General features: G+C 37.8%; 2 protein-coding genes across 2 annotated transcripts; one reads left to right on the plus strand and one right to left on the minus strand.

The window, feature by feature from the left end:
- Positions 1-5,074: 5,074 nt before the first annotated feature.
- On the plus strand, positions 5,075-15,091 carry LOC130717966 (methionine--tRNA ligase, chloroplastic/mitochondrial). Its single transcript, XM_057568384.1, has 12 exons — positions 5,075-5,434; positions 5,596-5,739; positions 5,851-6,000; positions 6,144-6,311; positions 10,329-10,453; positions 10,729-10,822; positions 11,446-11,544; positions 12,254-12,434; positions 12,703-12,818; positions 13,879-14,034; positions 14,451-14,579; positions 14,705-15,091. Exons 1-12 carry the CDS (start codon positions 5,156-5,158, stop codon positions 14,873-14,875), a joined length of 1,812 nt encoding a protein of 603 aa, XP_057424367.1. The 5' UTR covers positions 5,075-5,155; the 3' UTR covers positions 14,876-15,091.
- Positions 15,092-21,416: 6,325 nt separating this feature from the next.
- On the minus strand, positions 21,417-22,628 carry LOC130720224 (uncharacterized). The gene has a single exon (XM_057570850.1). The coding sequence runs from the start codon at positions 22,022-22,024 to the stop codon at positions 21,650-21,652; it is 375 nt and encodes a 124-aa protein (XP_057426833.1). The 5' UTR covers positions 22,025-22,628; the 3' UTR covers positions 21,417-21,649.
- Positions 22,629-22,882: the final 254 nt, after the last annotated feature.

Here is a 22,882-nt window from a genome sequence, read left to right on the forward strand (position 1 = left end):
CCTTCATATATATATATTCGAGAGTGACTTATATTTTAGGAGAAAAAACTCTGAGAAAATGTGACTAATAATATCGAACGGATGAGACTATAATTTTACACGTTAACATACAAATTTTCTAGCCTCTTTGCAAATAAGTTGATTAGTAAATGTAAATTTTTTATCATAAAAGCATAAGCCAAAACAAACTTTTTGAAAAATCAAATCAGACATGAAAAAAAAATATGGCAGGTAATATGTCAAACTTAGGTCTTAAATTTTTTAAGTATCAGACTTATATTTATGCAAAGCTTATCTCAGCTTAGCCTATTCTCACCACTATCTATTACACTTGAAAAACAATAGTGTTTATACAATAATATTGTGCTAAATTACAAACTAAACCATTTGTTTTTTTTTTAATTAAAGGAGTGGTTTATGATGAGAGATGAGAGCATTTAATAATAACCATTAGATATTCATGAGCGGACATAACTTAATCTCATTTGAAGTATCGTACATCACACTCTCTGACTTTAATATCTAAACCCCACACACATCTTCTTTTTCCTAGTTCGGTGGTTCTCTTCTCTTACTCCACTCACCCATCCATGGCCATCAAACTGTCATTGCCTTCCTTCTAGTTTCCCCCTATGTGATTGCCACCACATGCATCTCAATTCTCGGTCCTCGTCGTTCTCCCACTCTTCTTTGTTCATCATTTTTTTATTGTACACGACATTGAGTGCGATGAATCGTTCAAGTGGTTCAATGAACTGATATCCGAAAAGATTTGTGGGATTGTGGCCTTGCAAACTAAAATTTCATGATAAAAATTGAAACTGAAATAAAAAATTAAAATTGTATATGCACCCCAAGCATTGAAAACTAGAAATCGAACAAAATCAAGAAAATGCAACTAACGGTCACGAGATAGAAGATGGTTGGCAATGACGGGGGCAAAGTGAAACCAGGAATGAAAAAAGAGAAGGAAAGTCAAAATGAGTATGGTAACCAAACCAATAACATGTGGTAAAAATCCAGCCACTAAAGCACGAACCCTCAAAAAACCCCACAAGCAATGCCAAACCAATCTAGCAACCCCCAACCGCCCAAAGTTCACACCAAAAGGAGAGGTTTCTATTGAAGTCGAAAGCTACGACAGGTTCAACCAAACGAAATCCTATCAGTCACACGACACCTGCTAAATAGAGAGCCAACTCAAAGACCCTACTCGCAAAGACCAACAAACATCAGAGAGTTGAGACAAAAAAAATAAAAATATTAAAATAAAAAAGACTAGGGAAAACAAGAGACTGGACGAGCTAAGCACAAGTTACACCTCCAAGTAGAAACCGTCAAGGAATGACACCGCCACACTTGAAACAGAGAAAATTGCAGGAGAAGAAGGAGAAAGGTTTCTGTTTCTATGAGACCAGACCCCGTCATCCTCACCAAAAAAGGAGCCAACATGAGCACGAATCTAACCTCAATAGGCGAGGACAGATCCGGGCAAGCCAAAGGCAAGACTCGCCGGCAGCGATCGAGGTGGCTAGGCGAGAGACAAGGCTGGGTGTAAGCGGTGAAGAAGGCGACATCAAGTGCAAGCTATAAGATAAAAAGCATAGAGGAAGGAGCAAAGTGAAGGAGAAGAAACGAAGGGTGAAGAACAAAGAAATTGGTTGTCCTGCCACCCAGTGAACAAACCGAGCAAGGTCGAGAGAGGGAATGATTAAAGAGAGACTAGTTACTATTTTTTTTTTAACAATTGGATCACTCTTCATAGATTTAAAATTAAAAATACCCAACTTCAATTGATATTAAAGAAATGTCTAAAAAATAGGTTTAACATTGAACATAGTTGGCAACTTAGAACAATCATCTGTGCACTAGAAAGGTCCATCGAAAATTGATATAGGGCTTTTGTCACCACCTTGTCCTATAAGATTTAGAATCTCTTGAGAAAGTTGGGCAATCTCCTGTGCTTCTTCCTCTTCAGCTTGAAGATTTACCTCTTTAGTGTTTCCCTCTTGGAGGTCAACGTCTGCGTCTTCAGCTTGTATGTCTGCCCCTTAAGGGTCAGGGTCTGCCTCTTCAACTTGTATGTCTGCCTCGTGAGCGTTTTCCTCTTGAGGGGCTTTCTCTCGTGGTTGCATATAGTCTAGAGCATTGTTTGGATGAAATTGAGATTCAGGAGGTGATTCTATAATTGGCGGTAATGGTGGACTGTTAACATTTGGAAACACCTCAAGCAAGTTGAGCAATCTCTTGTGCTTCTGCCTCTTCAGCTTGAAGATCTACATCTTCAGCGTTTCCCTCTTGAGGGCCAACGTCTGCCTCTTCAGCTTGTATGTCTGCCTCTTAAGGGCCAGGGTCTGCCTCTTCAACTTGTATGTCTGCCTCTTGAGCGTTTCCTCTTGAGCGGCTTTCTCTAGTGGTTGCATATAGTCTAGAGCATTGTCTAGATGAAATGGATATTCATGAGGTAATTCTATAAATGGCGATAATGGTGGACTGTTAACATTTGGAAACACCTCAAGCAGGGCTGGATTCGTAGTAATGGAACATCCAACGGCCCATATGAGATCAAGTTGACCAATCATAATATGATCATTGACACCCATCAAGTAATTGCGTTCAACTTGTATAGCAGCATCAATGAGCGAATCAGTAGACCCTTCAAATGATGATCTAAAAATTGGGCATGTATCCTCTTCGGTGATACTGTGACATGTAATTTCCATCAAATGTCCCCGATGAGTCATGGTGGTCGCACAAAGGATAGCTAAGTGTCTAAAATTGACATAAGAACCACCAAAAGAAATAACAACACACAACTCCAACATAGACTTCCGAACTGCCTCAATTTCAAGAACTTTACTAACCTCAATCAAGTGGTTGCTTGTTGTCCTTGTAGCATCAACATCTTCATGACACATAACAACTAGAAGGTTGACACCTTTAGTATCAAGCATCCATTCTTCATGAGACTTGAACCCTTCAACCTCATCAAACTTCTGAACTTAAGTATTTTTTAGGAACACTTTGTTGATACTCGGGATACCTTGTAAGGTCATCTTAGTCAGCATGTCTGCTTCTATTCTCTTTAAGAAAACATCATCAACAAATATATTGTCTTAAGAAGATTCATCTTGAAATTTCCCTTGTGCCCTTCATTGTTCACAATGCAGATACAAAATATAAACTTCTCCACATTATCACTATCTTATATACAACTCAAATCATCATCAAATTCCAGATTAATCTTCTCAACAATGTCAGCCATACTCAACTCCTCATCTTCCATCATTTCATGATCCAATTCTATGCGAAGCAACCAAGGTGGGATTTTTTCATAAGAAACTTCCTCTTGTACATCATAGTAGGACTTCACAGAACCAAAACCCTCAACAATTATTGTGCTTATTGGGTCTGGATCATACCACACCTCTGTAGCTAGGGTCACACACCCGAGAGATGTGAACTCCTAAGCACGCTGGACAGTCTTGGCTCCCCCTTCACTTTTATTGACCTCAGGTTTTAAGTACACAAACAAAGAAGATGTTTTGATATTTTTGGACACATTAATAATTTCCCTCAGCCACGGAACGCCAAGGGCGATGTTCTTAGTACTTACACCAGCATAGTCAAAAGTGTTGAGCGTCATACGTGGAGAAGGCTCACCAATTGATTGTGCTACCACACAACCAATCATTTCACCAGAGGCTACAAGTGATTGTCGGAACCTTGCCTCTATTTCTCCCACTAGCCACTCAAATGCCACTATAGAAAGCCTATATTCTTCCAAGACTCTTTTACTGGCAAAAGTGCTGCAAAGCAAAATTTTAAATAGGAGATTGACATTCTTTTGAGCATCCTTACTTATAAGATCCTCACCAGCAACCACCTTAAGTCACTCTTCAAGGTTATCAATACGTCTTACGATATCCACTGGACTCAAATCAAAAGGCCTTTGGAAGTCAACCTTAAAGGTGTTCTGGGCATTCTACATAAGCCTCCCAAGGTTAACCGGTAATGAGAAAGAATTGTATCCTGAAGTGGCTATCTCAGTTGCAAGTTGACGTCTATAATTTTCGAGCTTTAGGATTTCAGCCTCGAGCTCCCTACTTCTTGCTCCAGTTTTCAGGCTTTCTACATGCTCTTCAAGCATGTAAGTAGGCTTCCAGTTATTATCATGAAGTCCAGACCTAAAAGCCCTATCAAAATATGTTTTTCCCATTGTCTGCAAATCCAGCTTCTGTGTTTCTATCCACATAACATCCATACCATCTTCTCCGTAGAGAAATTGTATAACACATCCCCAAAAAGTTCCTAACAGTCACATCGTACGCAACTATGATATCCTCCATAGCCTTCACAAGCCGCCTCTGAATGCTCCTTGATCGGGGGAAGCCGACCAAGACTACCCTGGAAGGGGTAGGGGCGGAGAGGACAGTCTGGTGGTCGTGCTGGAGACTGGAGTGGAGGAGGGATCGCGGTCAGTCGTCGTGAATGAGTCCACAAGGGGGGTTCTGCAAAGACTTTGATGCCTAAGTCAATTCAAAGGCCTCCAAATATCTAAGTATTTATGTTAAGAAAATCCTACCTTGGCTCAAGCGGAGGGAGCCTTTATGCCTGTTGAGAGAGCTGGTGTAGCTTCAGGTCAGGTCATGAATTCCTAGGTCCTAGGGGTTCCCTGCCGTTAGATCTCTTTGCGGTCCCTACCATTTGCAGAGATCCAAGGGCCATAGGTTCTTAGTAACCAGGGACCAGGCATCGAGCCTTGCCCCTATCCACTTACGCTGGAGTATAGTGTCAGTGATGGGATGTCTGAGGTGACCTTCCTCCTGTCCTTCGTTGTTGGCGGGGGGGGGGGGGGCTGGGTCATTGTCGGTCCCTTGGCACTCGGTCTAGTTTAACCGTCCAATCATCGGTCCGGTAGCTCGGTTGGTCTGGAGGGGCATGTGGTCGTCCGGATGGGGGTGTAGCGGGTCGTCCAGGGTGTAGCAGGTCGTCCCAAAACACTCCCACTTTCAGACGCATTGAATGTAGTATCAATAAGAAAAAAATCCGAAATTGTTTTAGAAATTAAAATATATATCGTGTTATCTGATTCGGGAACGATAGCATAGCAAAACGCCGCCAGTCTCAGTCGTGAAAGTGAGGCCGAGAAGCCATGGCAGTGAGAATGAATTGCTCCTTACAAACCACCCTTTCCCTTTTCTCCCTCCGTCCCCGAGCTTCTCACCTCAACCTCAAGCATCATCTGCATTTGGGTCAAACGCCGCCGCCACATTCTCGTGGAGCTTTGTTCTGCAGCACCACAAGCGTCAATACCTCTCCCTCAAACGATGAATCCTTCGTCCTCACCACCCCTCTCTACTACGTCAATGCCCCTCCCCACATGGGTAGCGCTTACTCCACCATAGCCGCCGACGCCATTGCTCGCTTCCAGGTGAAAACCAACCCTCTTCGATTTTACTGCAAATTTCGTCACTTTTCTTCAATTCAAGAAATGGGTCGAGCTTGGAAATTGTAATAAGCTTGTATTATATAAATGATTATAGATAGATTATAGATGCAAGTTTTTATTTATTTTTAACATTTTTATTATAGAGGCTATTGGGGAAGAAAGTTATATTTATTACTGGCACGGATGAGCATGGTGAGAAAATTGCAACTGCTGCCATGGCCCAGGGTTCCACCCCTCGAGACCATTGCGATCTCGTATCACAAGCTTACAAGACGCTTTGGAAAGATGTAAACTTTCAATCCTGCTTTATTTTGTCTAGTTTGTTGAAAGTTGAACATTATGATTGATTGGTGTATGTCTTTTTGACATGCTTCTAATATTAATACTGCTGATTGCAGCTAGATATTTCTTATGACAAGTTCATCAGAACAACTGATAGCAAGCATGAAGCAATCGTGAAGGAGTTTTATTCGAGAGTGCTTGCCAATGGTGATATTTACCGAGCTGATTATGAGGGGCTTTATTGTGTAAACTGCGAGGAATATAAGGTGATAGTTTGGTTTGAACTTGAAGCTATAGCTCTGCAGCTATGTTGAAACTATATTTTCTGTTTACCATCCTAAAGTTTAGATTGAGATTGTTGCTTTGCTTTAGGTTTACAATCTTAATTTCACACATCTATTTGATGCAGGATGAGAAGGAACTGCTTGATAATAATTGCTGTCCAGTGCACCAAAAGCCCTGTGTTTCAAGGAAAGAGGACAATTACTTTTTTGCACTGTCAAAATACCAGAAGTCATTGGAGGAAACTTTGAATACAAATCCGAATTTTGTGCAGCCATCTTACCGTTTGAATGAGGTAAGACAATAGGGAGTTCCTTTTTTTGTTTATCAGTATTATGTATAAGTCCCTCCCTGACACGTCTTTAGTATAACCACACTTCATGCTGGCTGTATTAATTTATTTAACTTAATTGACTAGAGAAGATTCAGAATGGAAACTTGTTAGTATAGTGTCTAAGGTCGACACAGATAGAGTAGACCAATAATGGTGTATCTAAACTATTTTTAGGTCATGTCTTGGAGCTCGAGTTCATGATGAGCCAGCTCAATACCACTCCTAACATAACACGACCCCTGAAACATTACGAATATTATGTTACTCTTATAAAAAAATTGTAATTTAATTATTATAGTATAGAACACCTGGAAATGACTTTATATCTTATATGTTGATAATGCCATGTACTATATGCTTTACAGTGAAAGTTATTTTGTGGTCATTTTATTATATTATATTGAACTTGAAATCTAATTCAAATATTTGATATGCTAAAAAAAAGTTTAACTTTGACATAGCAACTGTGACTCGCTGCGAAAGAAAATGGAAAACCTAGAGAGTTATTCACGCCCCCTGATGGTGGAGGCAGTGGGGGTGTTCAGTCGCATGTATCCTTTAAGAACAAGCTTTTGGGGTGTAAGGTGCTTCAAGATTCTAGCATTGCTTCTGGTCTGAAGGTGAATTTGGTTAAGTCTCACATGTTTTGTTCCTCAAAGGTTACTAGTGCAAGGAGGGAAAGATTTGTAGCTGTCACCTCCATCCAATTTACTAATGATTTAGGGAAGTACCTTAGAGTTAGGTTGTTTGCTGGTCGCCCTAAGAAGGAGTGCTTCCAACCAATCCTGGATAAGGTTGATCAGAGGTTGCCTTCTTGGAAAATGAAACTTCCAACCAGTGTTTGATTTGGCCTGGTTTAGATACATCCCTACACTTGCTGTCCTGTATGCTACCCCAAAAACAGTCCAATAATGCTTTATTGCAATTTTATCTTGATTCTTGGAGATAACATGATTCTGACCAAACTTCTCCTCACACCTGAAACATTCTCCTTTCCTAATCTTTTCCCTCATCTCCTCACTTGTTAGCCTCCTAAATGGGTTGCCTCTAGGTGTTTTATTAACAGACTTGTCATTAACACTTCCACTAGAGGAATTTGATCCCTGTGTTACTGAATTTCCTCCACTCTTCACACCAGATTCAACTGTAACAGTTTTATGATAAGTTGAAGGTTTAAAATTGGACTTGTAAGAGTTATTATACCTGGCAGAACCATTGGTTCCAGCTTTGCTCACTGCCATATTCTTCTTTTCCACCATCAAAGCCTTCCTTACCATAGCAGCTAGTGTGTCAGGTTCATAGAGCTTGATTTCTGCTGAAATCTCCTCCTTTAAGCGATTGACAAATATGTCCATGAAGTTTTCTTCACCCACTCCTCTCAGCATTCCTGCAAACCTTTCAAACTGCTCCACAAACTCCTCTACACTCCCTTCTTGCTTGAGTGCCAAGATTGCTGCAAAAGGATTTGAAGAGTTTAAGAGGCTTCCTAGGACTCACTGGATATTACAGGAGATTTGTAAGGGATTATGGCAAAATTGCCAGGCCATTGACTCAGTTACTCAAGAAAGACAGCTTCTTATGGGGAGCAGAACCACAAAAGGCTTTTGAAGCCCTGAAGCAAGCTCTCACTGAATTACCTTCCCTTGCTGTTCCAGATTTTTCCAAGGTATTTGTCCTGGAAACTGATGCATCTGGAACTGGTTTAGGGGCAGTTTTATCTCAAGAAGGCAAACCTTTGGCTTTTTGGAGTGCAACCTTATCTGATAGGAGTCAAGCTAAGTCAGTTTATGTGAGAGAATTGATGGCTGTAGTGAGAGCTGTTCAGAGATGGAGGCATTATCTCATGGGTAGGCATTTCATAATCAGAACTGATCAAAAGAGTCTCAAGTTCCTTACTGAACAACAAGTGCTGGGGGAGGAACAGTTTAAATGGATTTCCAAACTTGCTGGTTATGATTTTGAGATTCAATACAAGCCTGGGAAGGACAATTCAGCAGCAGATGCAATGTCCAGGAGAAGTTCTTATTGCGCACTATCAGTCATTAAGGTTAATGATCTAGAGGAATGGCAAGCTGAACTCATGCAAGATGATAAATTACAGGCTATTATGCAGGATTTGATTGTGGATCCTGATTCTCATAGGGGATACACCTTGAGAGACCACAGATTGTATTACAAAGGCAAGTTGGTTTTGCCTAAACTCTCTAACAAGATTCCTATCTTGTGCAAGGAATTCCATGCTTCTTTGGTTGGAGGACATTCTGGTTTTTTCAGAACTTATAGGAGGTTGGCTGCAGTGGTTTATTGGGAGGGAATGAAAGGGGACATCAAGGATTTTGTGGCTCAATGTGAAGTTTGTCAGCAGAACAAGGTTGATAACTTGTCTCCTGCAGGATTACTTCAACCCTTGCCTATTCCCACTCAAGTGTGGACTGATGTGTCCATGGACTTCATTGGTGGGCTTCCTAAGTCTAAAGGGAAGGACACTATCCTAGTGGTGGTGGATAGGTTGACAAAGTATGCACATTTTGTTCCTCTCAGTCACCCCTACACAGCTCCTGATGTAGCTGCTGCCTTCTTACAAGAAGTGGTGAGACTTCATGGTTTTCCTAATACTATTGTTTCTGATAGGGATTTAGTTTTCCTGAGTAGCTTCTGGAAAGAATTGTTTAGACTTTCAGGGACTAAACTGAAGTATAGCTCTGCCTATCATCCCCAAACTGATGGCCAGACAGAAGTTGTGAATAGATGCCTTGAAGTTTATCTTAGATGCTTGACTGGCTCTAGACCAAAACAGTGGGTTACTTGCTTACCTTGGGCTGAGTTTTGGTTTAATAGCAACTACAATAGATCTACAAAAATGTCTCCTTTTCAGGCTCTTTATGGGAGGGACCCTCCTTTGCTACTCCATGGCACTACAATTCCTTCTAAGTTGGAGGCTGTGAATGTGTTACAAGCTGACAGGGATGAGCTATTGGGGGATTTGAGAGCTAATCTTTTGAAGTCCCAAGACATGATGAGGAAATATGCTAACAAATCAAGGAGGGATGTTGAATATCAAGTGGGGGACTTGGTTTATCTCAAGCTTCAGCCCTATAGACGAAGATCCCTAGCTAAGAAGCTTAATGAGAAGCTCAGTCCTAGGTTTTATGGCCCTTTTCCTGTGGCTGCTAGGATTGGTGTTGTTGCTTATAGATTGGATTTGCCTCCTATCAGTCGCATACATCCAATTTTCCATGTCTCCTTACTCAAGAAAGCAATTGGTACTGGTTTCCAAGTTCAGGACTTGCCTCCTGTTTTGACCGAGGACCATGAGCTGCTGGTTGAACCGGAGGAAGTGCTTGCTGTCAGAGAGTTAACCCAGGGAGTTGTGGAAGTGCTTATTCAGTGGCAGTCCCTTCCTGCTTGTGAGAATAGCTGGGAATCCGCTGAGAAGATTCAAGACGCTTTTCCCACCTTTCCCCTTGAGGACAAGGTGGTACTTCTGGGGGGGGGGGGGGGTATTGATGATAGTTCTATCCCTAAAATACCTAAGTCCAGGTTTACAAAGGTATATACTAGGAAGCATAAGAGAAGTGAGCCTTAGAAGGTTACTTCTAATATAGCTGCTTAGCTGTTATGCTGATGTCAGCAATACAATTCTGTTAGACAGCTAGCAATTAGTATAAATAGGGATTTGGTCATTCAGTTGAGGGAGTTATCGATTGGGTAGTGGTTTGGGAGATTCTGGATCTCGAATTCCAGTGGTTAGGGTTCTTGTTAGTGTTCTTGATTCTTCTGTGTAATTCCTGAGAATTCAACCTCAGTTCTTGAGGATTGAGTCTCTGTTTTCTTCAATAAACCAGTAGCATTTCTGTGAGTTCATCAGAGATATAGGTATATAATGAACTACATGTTATCTATTTTAGGAGAACATAAAATGGATTTGCTTTAATAATTTATTCAGCTTTCAAATCGATTTCTTGTATAAACTTCTAGGTTCAAAGCTGGATCAAAAGTGGCCTGAAGGACTTTTCTGTTTCCCGAGCATTAGTTGATTGGGGCATCCCTGTACCTAATGACGAGACCCAGACTATATATGTATGGTTTGATGCTTTATTAGGGTAAGAAATTATGGTTTATAGCTTGTAATTTTCTAACTTCCATTGGCTCTATTAAATAATCTTCAAGTTCATGTCTATCATTATCGATGATTGTTCTGGAACTACATTGTGGAAATGCACTAAAGTTCAAACTCTGCACAACTATTTGTATGGAGAAAGCGATAAAGAAAGTTCAAATTTTTGTTATACTGCTTAATATATTTCTTGATTGAATTGCAAATTATCTTACTATTTAGTTTTATTGAATTCTTTTTCTTTTATCTTCTTTTGTGCAGCTATATATCTGCACTATCTGATGATCAAGAACAGCCTGATTTACTAAATGCTGTTTCTTCAGGTTGGCCAGCTTCACTGCACTTGATTGGTAAGGTATGTCTGCTCTTTTCTATTTTCTCAAATCTGTTTTTTTGGATGCATTTTCCCTTTCTTTGAGCGAGAATTTGCTATTGCATTTCTGTTAACTTGTTAAGGTAGAATGATGCCATAATCCCTTTTTCATTTTCTTTTGGCTGGTGACCCACCCTTTTTATGTACGATAACTAGTACATTATATTACAATTTAAGAGGATCCTTTGCAGTTTGCACCCAGCATTTCATTGTTTGAACTTTCAGACCAGGCTTTCCTTCTATGCATCCTTCCCTTTGGGCGGGTGTGCAGCAGCACTTTTTATTCCAACTGAAATTGCATTGTTTCACAACTAGATGCTACTTTTGTACTTGGTTAATTGTTTTTTGGAAACAAAAAAGCATCATAAAAAGATGAGTGTATGGTTAGTTGGTTACTACTTACTATGCTATTTTTCCCTTGAGGTTTTTACTTGCCATTCTGCTTTGTGGGAACTTACTAAAGCTATCTTTAGATTAGTGATAGCTTTGTAACACTGATATTTGTTAATCATTGAATTTTATTTTATGATTATCAAAAGAGAGGAAGAAATGGCAGAATATTCTGTACAGTTTTGGTATTTCTTTAATGATTTGTTATTCTGTAGGATATTCTACGCTTCCATGCTGTTTACTGGCCCGCTATGCTAATGTCTGCTGGACTAAGCCTTCCCAAAAGGGTATTTGGACATGGATTCTTGACGAAGGTGATAGTTGAACCTATTTACTATCTTTATGTTTTTTTTTTTTGTTGAGGTAACTATATTAGTTACTTTCTTCAGTTCTGTCCTTTCTTTAGAAAAGATGCTAAGCATCAAAGCCGAGTAAAGCCAAGGCCATAAAAAAATATTCCTCTTTTTTTGTCTCGTAATGGCTATGCCATTTTTTATCACTTTTTTTTGTTGATAATGATATTAGCAACACTATTATTATTGTAATAATAATTGTAGAAATAACTTTAATGTTGCTGTTGTTGGTGGTGGTAGACAAAACTCAACATTAATTATAGTCCTAGTAATTACTATTATATTGTTAAAGTAGCCTATGCTTCAAATGGTTTTCCTGGGAAAGAATTATATGGATACTCAACATCAACAATAGTCATAGTAGTTTTTATTATTATTATTTTTGAAGTTCCTTAAAGCTTCCAGTATTTTCCTAGAAAATAATATAACACATACAAAGGAAAGTATAGAAGTAAATCAACTTTGAATTAGATAGTTGACTCTGGCTTGAATTGATTCATTCAACTCAAATGTAAATTTAATTTATAATCAACTATTCAATTATAAATGGGTCTCAGTAAAAGATTAAAAATTAAAATTGGCAGTTTGTGACTTAACCGGGTTTTGTGAATCTGTTTCTTATATTTAACTTTATTTCATGCAGCAATGCTTTTTATTTTGATAATGTTAGGATGGCATGAAGATGGGAAAGTCGCTAGGGAATACGCTTGAACCAATTGATTTAGTAAATAAATTCGGGACAGATGCAGTAAGGTACTTCTTCCTCCGAGAGGTGGAATTTGGCAATGATGGGGACTATTCGGAGGAACGCTTCATCAATATCGTAAATGCACATCTTGCCAACACAATTGGTACTTTAAACCTTGCTGTCATTCCTTGTAATATTTCTTTTTATTTTCTAATTTTATTTTGATTCTCATGCTTAGTATGATGTTAGAGGTCTCAGACCTTTGGCCCATATTGAGGAGATGGCACTTCTCGGGGAATCCTTATTATCTATGTTCAGTTTTTCTTTGTTCTCCATTATTCAGTAATACAAATTTCATTTTTAGATTCTGTGTTTCGTTTTCTTACTGAGACTGTTTCACATGATATATATTTTCTTTACTATTATGGCAGGAAATCTTCTTAATCGTACACTAGGACTTCTAAAGAAGAACTGCCAATCAACTCTGGTGGTGGATTCTACTGCAGCTGCAGAAGGAAATGCTTTCAAGGACAATGTAGAGAGCCTGGTAATATATATAGCAAAGTATTTCTATAATCCTCACATTATATATTAACAGTTTTGCTAACATCAGCCCTTGGACTGAGAATAAGAATCATAATTGAGAAGTTTTTATTGGGAAATGAAGCATTGATTGCACTTATGTATAAATGCAGTAAAAAAAATCTTTCCAATAAAAACTTTTCAATTTTTGTACTTTATCCTCAGTTCTAACTTCTAAGGGTTAAGATTAACAAACCGTATTTTTGAAGTATGCTAATCCTGCTGAGAAAGAAGAAAATGACAGCACGAGGGAATCCATGTGACCCATTTACACAGTGAAGGATAATATATGTACTTAGAGTCATGAATACAATAACTTACCGTTACCTAATTATTGTAATTGCAATAATATACCATTTGTAATCAACCTATATTTACTCTGTTTACATTATCTCTGATAAATTCAATGACTGGGAACTTGTTCTGGCACATTTGTTTGCCCAGTGATTAACCTGGTGTTGAAGGCTCTGCTTGGTTTCCTGGCAGCTTCCATTGTAATTTATAATCATTGTTCTTAATGCTAGGAATTTAAAATTGAAAATATACTCTTTTCACATTTGGAGAAGACATCTTTGGATGGCAGAATTGATTTGAGGATAGATGCTAAGTATTACCTCTATTTTATCCTGTATTCTAGGTATTTGGGGATAAAATAATTCACCAGCAACTGGATTAAATAATCTAGATAGACTAAAAGGAGGAAAAATATGGGATCAGACTTTGATGGATTGTTAGAGGTTAGATACAACTCTATATCTTAGGGCCCTGCCCAGAGCGTTGTATTCAGTATTCATGTTATTATATTTGGTTATATTCCTCTGACCAAAATGTAATATTTTTTTGTTTATGGGGTTAACATTAGAACTGTTGTTTTATCTTCTATTTTGAAATATAAACAGGTTGACCCTTAAGTTGTGTTATATTTTGTGGTTCTATTTCTATAGTTGTGCATATTTTAAATCCCTTGTTCATAAGTTGTGGTAGTTGCCTAAGATCCAAAGGTTGACCAACGTTTGCTTTTGTAGGTTGATAAAGCTCGTATTCACTATGAAAATCTCTCCCTCTCATCAGCTTGTGAGGCTGTTATGGAGATTGGTAATGTTGGCAATTCCTACATGGATGAACGCGCACCATGGTCTCTCTTTAAGCAAGGGGGTGCTGCCTCTGAAGCAGCTGCTAAGGTAATTTGCTTGAATGTAGTATCTCACTCATCCATCTTGAATAACTTATGGGAGTAGTAGAAGTTTAAACTTGATATCCTGTTAGTATAAAACTTCATATGCGATCAGTAAACAAAAAAGTTGCATCATTAGAATAATTAAGATATTTCATTTGTCTTTTGGGATATTTGTTTTTAGCTCTATTTTGAATTCTTTACCTGACAATGACATTGTATCAAATTAAATCCAAATATACAACTGTTTCTTTTCTTACAGAGTGAAAATAATCGATTATCTTTGCATTAGTTGTCATCTCCAATTGAACTTAGTTTCTTCTTCTTAACCGAATATAACAAGTTTAATCATGTCATAGTTTTGTTTCTGTTGAATATAAGTATATGCCTAAGCAAGATTTCTCACTTGTAATGTTGGAGCAGGACCTTGTTATTATATTAGAGACCGTGAGGATTATCGCAATTGCACTATTTCCCGTTACCCCGAGCTTGAGTTGGAGAATATATGCACAGCTTGGCTATTCCAGGGACCAATTTGATGCAGCAACCTGGGTCTCTCCTCTCTCTCTCTGTCTCACACTCACACAGACACACACACACACACTCAAACACACTACAGTTTCTTGGTTTTAAACTATTCTCTTCTGCTTCTGATTTAAGTTTGATTTGCATTGTAGAGTGACACCACGTGGGGTGGTCTTAAGGGTGGCCAGGTCATGGCTCAGCCTAAACCAATTTTTGCTAGGATTGAAAACCAAACTGAAGTGGAAGACAAAGGGGTTGCAGTGGGGAAGAGTGTTAAAAGTAAAGGGAAGTTGAAACAAGCTCAAGAAGTCGCTGGAGCTTAGAGGCCTTTTCCTGTATCCGGATCCTCTCATGTCATATTACAAGACATTGTAATGAGAAACCTTCTGTCTATCTTTCTCTTCATAATTATGCAGAGTTCTAATTATTTAATAGGTATGTATAGAGAAATAGACACAAAATTTCAATATCTCATGTAAAGTTTCCACATGAGGATCTTGATTTTTTCCCCTTTTCTAAATTCTTTTAGTTTTCACAAATTGAGCCTCTTGTAGTGCAAAACTAATTCTTTTGCTAATATGTGCACACATAATTAGATACATACATAATGTTTGTGTGCATATAGAAAATTTAGAAGCTCTCTCGATATCTTTCCCTAAGCTAGATTCATTTCCATAGAATTTCAGCTATGGTACAGTTGCAATACCACACTTTTAGCCTTCATTTGTTGCACATTATTAAAGAAAAATATCCCATATCGATCAATCGTTGAAGCAGTTCTTTGGTCGGTTCTGAAAAAAACTGACAAAATCACAACAAAACAAGGTACTCTAATCTCTGTCTGTCTCTGTCTCTTGAGCCTCCCACGCTAAACGCTCCAGAAGCTCCAAACAAACTGTGGACAAAGGTTATCTCACCATTTCAAACCCTTCGCATGGGCCAAGCCCAAGGGATTTTTCAGACAGCACAATTAGGCTTTAGGACAAGACACTCTTTGAGAATGGGGTGTTGATAGCAGTAATTCATATGGGCTTAGTGCACCTATTAGAGTTTGGCCAAAAAGAGCTCTCCACATGCCTAAATGGTTGAATGGCTACCTTTCAATAAGTTTAGTATGTGCTAGAGTATTCTATGTAATAGGGTTATGCAACTTGCATGACTATCCTTAGGTTAAGAGGTCTTACCTAACAATAGGTTGTAAGCTGAAGACTAAGAAATGGTACCCATAAAATTAAACTTTGGTCTCCTATTTATTGTGTTCTTGCTTTATTTTTCTTTCTAAAGCATTGTTTGGTATGGTATATTATGTGAAGAGAGACTCACAAGGTTGAGAGAGAAGGAGGGCATCTCCGTTTGCTTTGAGTAATATTAGGGGGGGGAGAGAGAGAGTCAGAAGAGGTAATGTCAGACACTTTTTGGGGTCACTCTGATTCGGAGAGAATTACACACAATTGTTGAACTTTCACAATTTTCTCCCTTTTTACTTTATATGTGACTTTATAATATACATATATTGATGAGATAAAAAAGTCTTTTAATACTAAATAAATGTGACTTTTCACCTCATTCTATCTCTTTTCTTTCTCATATATTTTTATCATATCAAACATCCTGTAAAATCTATTCTATTTCTCATATTTCTCTCTACATGCATATCTCTCTACTCTACTTTGTATCTCTCCTTAACCATACAAAGTGTAATTGCTAAGTAGATCCTTGGTTCCTTGGTGGGATTATATATCCCTATGTATCACATGCCTTTAGTATAGGTAAGCAGATAGCCTTCACCAAATGCCCAATCACATGCCACAACTAATTGTCGTCCTAAAAAGCCATCTCTATAGGTGCTTATCTAGTGATGCCTTCGACTGACGCATGTCAATGATGAAAGCAAGCAATGATGCACATGCTGTGTCTCCAACTCCATTGCTTTAAGATCATCAAAGTTCAAAGCAAGAGGGAGAAGATACTTAATTTGGAAGTTTATATATAATGCAATTTTTATCCAAAACAAGATATAACAAAGAAAAGCATTAAAGCAAAAAACATAATTAGAATACTTATTTCGATTTGTGTGGACAAGCAGGTGGATCGTGATGGGCCACCTTAATTTGATGATTATGTTATGGGAATCATACCTTTTCTATAGAACCACATATATAGATAGGTATTAATTAACCTTGATTTACTAGAAATGAGTGTAATAGAGTCAATTAAACTTGTATTGGGTGAGATATAGTCCAAACTAGTTCTAATCACATTATTATTAATTAATGATTCTGATTAGTAAAGTGAAGAGTTGCCAGGAAGAGAATGATAGGGAAAAAGGAGGCAGAAAGATGTGAGATTGATCAAGCAAAAGGAGGATTAGGAATGTTGTTAATTAGTGATCACAGAAAGGAGATAGGAGCATGTGATTTCAAGGTCCACATGATGGGTAAAAAAAAAGCACAAGGAAGAAAAAGGTAGAGTAAGAGACGTGTTTCGAGGATAAAAAGAAAACAATGGTGTATAGCTAGCGTAGAGGCCTCACCGGAAGCATAAAGGAAAAGCTACCGATACATGTTTCTAAGAAACGAATCGTGGGTTTTAATTCTTCAACTATTAGCGTGTATGGTTATGGGCTGGGAAGCCCCATAGGCAACAGAATATAAACACACAACTATATCAAACTCACATTTGTGTGATTCACTATCCATTAAATGAAATATATGAAGAATGACTCAACACTCGAGTATGATCCAAGAAGCAACACAATCAGACCCCTCAAGAACAACTTTAAATTAAGAATCATATAACAGCAGCACATGCAAATCTTAGGGATGTTATCTATTATACATCCGAATGCACATGCCACTGACATCTAAACTCACGTAGCAGATGCTTTAATTATCAGAATAAATTCGTAACTTCATTTTTTCTTTTTCTAAAAGGACTAGGGCAGGAGGCGGGCGGGGGACAGAGAGGTGGGATTGAGGGTTTGAGAGTGTGAGGGGATGAGGGGCAGAGGTGGGGAGGAGTTGAGGTCAGAGGAGGCGGCAGTGGTGGGGCGGTAGAGGAGAGGTGAGATGGAAGGTGTGAGAGTTTGAGGGGGCACAATGTGAGGTTTATAAGGACAATAAGGCGGAGAACCCGCATATGGTTAGCGTCGACTTATGAGATTAAGAGATGAGCCCAATCTACTTTAAATTAACAACAGTCAAAGCTATCGCTGTGTTAGTCGATAAAATTAACGTCTACTAAGAAAATAATTTTGCATAGATTTCAAATTGGCAAACATAGATTTCTTTTGGTAATAAATTTTAGGTGCAGAAATTTCTCCGCTCCATTTATAACTGGAAGCATTCGGTTGGTATCCCATTTGATTTTATTTGAAATTTAACATAATGTCAATCAATTGGTTTAGAATATAATGATTGTTTAAAAAAATATAATGATACTTTTTATATAAAACAATATCTCACGTAACATATACATAAAGAAATCTCTAAATTTAAAAAGAAGATTTTAATATTTTATGAAAAAGTTTCTCATATTTAAAATTTTTAAATTAGCCAACATAGATTTATTTTGCTAATAAATTTTTGGTGCAGAAATTTCTCCGCTTCATTTATAACTGAATGCATTCGGTTGGTATCTCATTTGATTTTATTTGTAATTTAACACAATATCAATCAATTAGTTTAGAATATAATGATTGTTTAAAAAAATATAATGATACTTTTTATATAAAACAATATCTCACGTTACATATGCATAAAGAAATCTCTAATGTTAAAAAGAAGATTTTAAAATTTTCAGCGTAACACATGTCAAAATAGGAGAAGGATTTACTTATACATAGGTGGCAACACCTTGAAACATCATTAGAGCAAACATTGATCTTTGCTTGCTCTTTTTTGCCACCATTTATCAAGAAGTGTGGTCCCTTAGAGCTGTATAGTAGCCACCAACTGTGTTTAGAATAACACATTTTATACTATCGTTGGTGTAGAACTCAGACTCCTTTTCTTGCAAATCCATCACAGGTCATCAATCATCATCATGCTCCATTGACCACAGCTTGTTGTTCGTCCTCTCAAAGGGTAGGACATGCATCAGTGGGATGCTCAGGTGAAGTGCAGATACCGCAGACGACAACAGTGCGTTTGGGCGTGGGAACAGGTGCACATTGGTTCTGATTCAATGCGATCTGCCTAATCATAGATTGCAAATCATCCAATTTGTTTGTAATGAGGCTATATGTTGTACCAGCAATGCGAATCTCGTTCACAGCCTTGGTTTGCGAAATTGCACGAGTGCCAAATTGTTGAGAGTTGGCTGCCACGGTCTCAATCAAATTCCACGCAGCAGCGGGTGTTTTGTTAAATAATGCTCCTCCAGAGGCTGAATCAATCATGTTCCGATCCATAGGTAGCAGTCCTTCATAGAAGTATTGGATCAGAAGTTGATCGCTAATCTGATGATGGGGGAAACTCCCACAAAGCTTCTTGAACCGCTCCCAATACTCATAGAGTGTCTCTCCTGTAATCTGTCGGATGCCACATATGTCCTTCCTTATAGATGCAGTTCGAGATGCAGGGAAGAATTTTTCCAAGAAAGCCCTCTTCAGATCATTCCAGCATGTGATAGATGTTGGTGATAGAGAGTATAGCCAATCCTCACTCTTTCATAGGTTAAAATTCCTTGCAAGTTTCACCATTTTTTTTTTTTTCTGAAATTAGTTTCACCAAATTGGGAATGAAGCTTATACTAGTTTCTGTTCCTTATCAACGGCTCACTTAAAGAAAAATATTTGTTCCTATATATTTATTCACTTAGAGTTTTAAAAAAACATTAAATGATATTTTTCCAAGAAATGTTATTGCAAGAACAATAAATAAGAAAAGATACACCATCCGGTCACATATATAAGCAAAAAAGACATTTTAGGTTCATTCACTTAATAAATGTATCTAGTCATTAATTTTGCAAAAGAAATCCATGCACAATAATTTTTGTTCTTGAGCTTCAACTTAGCCTTTTCTCAAGATATTTAACACCATGTCTAGAGTACATCAGGTTTGGTACGAATCAGCTGGCACGTAGAATTAGTTATCTGCCCCTGTCAGAATGCGTGAGAAATTTCGCAAGTATATAGAGACAGATTGTATTCAGTAATCATCATACTTCTCAGTTTGCTTGTGAAATACACAATCAAGTTTGCCCTTGAGTTTGTGACTATTGAATATATGTATACTATTTATATCTATTGATTCAAAATTATGGTTTAGATTGAGACTTTTTTTTGAATTTCAAGAGATTAATTAAACAGATGTTTGTAGTGTATGAATTTATACTCCAGTTATTTGGATTGTACTTTGGATGGAGGAATCTTTTGTTAAAAAGGGCTTCAGAGCTAGCAGGCCATATAGTTAATCTGTTGGTTTGTTTATGAACAGATACCACTCTCTGTCCACTTTCTTTGATAAAGAAAATTAAACAACATTTGATCACTTGTAGTTTGGTCACTAACATTATAGGTAACAGAATCATCAATAGAGGATGAACATTATTCTGTTTCTGAATGATATTTTTCATCTGGTGTATAATTAGGAGGTATAGTTTCAGAAAGATTAACAACATTTCCACTAGCTATGATATGTACAAATCTCTTAGTTTATATATTTGTATCCCTTCTTAACATGGTGCATAATTATTATGCCTAGCTAGCTAAGCTAATTGACTCATTCGAAGAATGGAAGGTATAGTTTTTCTTCCATGCTTTCTTTGAATCTTTTAAGTAAGTAGCCAAAGTTTGAGTCTTTGGAACTGCTGATCAGTCTCACTGTACACAAGTAGCTGATAGCTATAAAATAGCTGGAGAAGTGCTTCAAGTTAGCATTGATCTGGCTGGTATATAGCTACAGTATTAGCTGAGAACTGGCTGTCTTTAGCTGCGAAAATGGCTGCGCAATTGGCTGCGTGTTTAGCTGTGGAATTGCTGCGAAGAATTTAACTACAAAAGTTAGCTATGAACTGCGCTACGAAATTAGCGAATCGGCTATGGAATTGGCTGCGATTTAGCTGTGAATTGGCTGCGGCAAAGCGTTTGAATCAGCTGCGAAATTAGTAATGTAGCGAATTAACTGCGAACTAGCTGTCCTTTATTTGAAAAGCACAGCGGAACTGACTGAGAGCAAAGGTGATATTCAAAGGAAGTTGATGAAGAGCAGAACCAGGTGCCTAAACAGGTTGCTTTAATTTGCAGTGAAGTATTAAGACTCGATCACATTGATCGAAACAGAATTTTGATAGCAGCTGTCTACGAAATGCACACGAAAAAAACATCAACTCAGAATCCAGGCCATCCCATAGACAATATTGAATGCAACCGACCATAACCATCCAATATCCAATATAGTTTTCAAAAATAAAACTGTGCTTGCTGCCATGGAAAGTCATAACCACAATCATCACAATGAGAAAAAAAAAAAAGGAATTGTCAACACCAGGCTAAAGCATGGTTTTAATGATAAACATGAATGAACCCCAATACATAAACACCAGGCTAGCTACATATATGCTAATTTCAATTACTACTGGATCACAAAGAGACAGAGAGACTCACAGGAATTTGGGGCCTAAGCATGTGCTTCATGATTATCTCAAGACTTTATTGTAAGATCGACCACATGTGAAAATTATGGTTTCGGTTGAAGTTTTTATTTGAATTTAAGTTTACTGACAAGTATTTCCTAGGATTAAGTGATTACTGGTACAAAAAACTACCAGAGATTTGAGGAGACTATGTTAGTTCAAACAGGATAAGATTTGAATCAAATTGCAATTCTGCAATACTGGACTTTTATGTTCTGATGGGTATGTCATTGACCGCTAGACAAAAAAGTTATCTTCAACCATGCACTTGATATTGAGTATTTATAATTTCCAAATTTACAATACCATTCCATGGTTATTTCTAAATGGATCAAATATTCTAACCTAAAGTTGTTAAATTAAGGAGAGTATCCAATGACTCCTGATCTTCCTAACCAATGTGCATCTGAGTAACACTAGTAAAAAACTCTACTCTAATTGAACTAACACAGGTTTAACTAGACTTCATCATAATCTTCCACATCTTCATGAATCCTTCTATTCAAGTTAGCCAGTTGTATGGGATCAATGGTCATTTTTTCCACATCAGACAAGGAACATCCAGGTGGTTCCTCTTGCTTCTCTTCTGGCACTGATTTTGCAGATGAACTAGTCGACACAGGACTTGGTGTGGATAACAAATCCATGTTCTCATCCGGGTTCATATTTGAGTCAAAATTTCGAACGTCCACTTCAGCCAGTTTCCTAACTGGAGAACTCAGCTTAACTTCTTCAGGTTTTGACACATTTTCTGGGCTTTCATTGCTTTGAGTGTGCTTGTCATTTTCCTCCAACATGTCAGAATCATCTTCAAACTTGACATGTGAAGTCATCTCTTGATCTACTGCTCTACTTCCACAACGACCCCTTCCTCTGCCACTGTTATGTCCAGAATCTGGCTGTGCAACTACAAAGCAAAAAAAAAAATTATTCAGATAATATTTAACATCAACTAGTTGTCAGGCTCTTTATAGCACCACATCACACAGAAATTCCACATTAGGTGCTAGTGCTAATTTTATAGATTCTTCAATTGCAATAATTTTTTGTCTAATACAAGTATCCCCATATTGGAGGTAACCTTCTTTGAGTCAGTAACATCTACATCCCAGTGGGCTAGCTCTCCTAGGTGAGTTTTTTCATACACCAGACTCAATCCTGAGACATGAATCAAACATGCATCCTCCTATTGATAATTACAACAATTTCTAACAAAACTGATCAGAAAACCAGATAATTTATCCTCCAATTAGTATGAATTAAGTTGAAATAGGGATAGCCTTACAGACTTACAAAAATGGCACTTGCATTCAGAAGTCACTAGTGAACTTCCCAAATAGGTCAAGTAAAAAATTCATGTTTGGAAAAAAGGTAGGTACGAAAGACTACTTACAAAATTAAATAAATAGGCATCTTAGCCACCATTTGTGAAAAAGAAATCTTTGGTTACAATTTCTAATGCTTTCGAAGCAACCAAATGATGATGTGACAAATTAAAATATGGTTATGTGCTTCATAAAGTTTCTTTCCTTTGTAAATTAAATACTACTCCCTAAATGTCACAGAGAATCTAAGTGATCGAGGAGTAAGCTCAGTCAACCGTGCAAGCAAATTAAATAAAGAAGCATCGAGAACAAAGCAAGCTAAGTATCATCCAGATATATATAAAACTTAATATACTCTGAAAACGC

This window comes from Lotus japonicus, chromosome 5, assembly GCF_012489685.1.
Source record: "Lotus japonicus ecotype B-129 chromosome 5, LjGifu_v1.2".
In the NCBI taxonomy this organism is placed as follows: Eukaryota; Viridiplantae; Streptophyta; class Magnoliopsida; order Fabales; family Fabaceae; genus Lotus; species Lotus japonicus.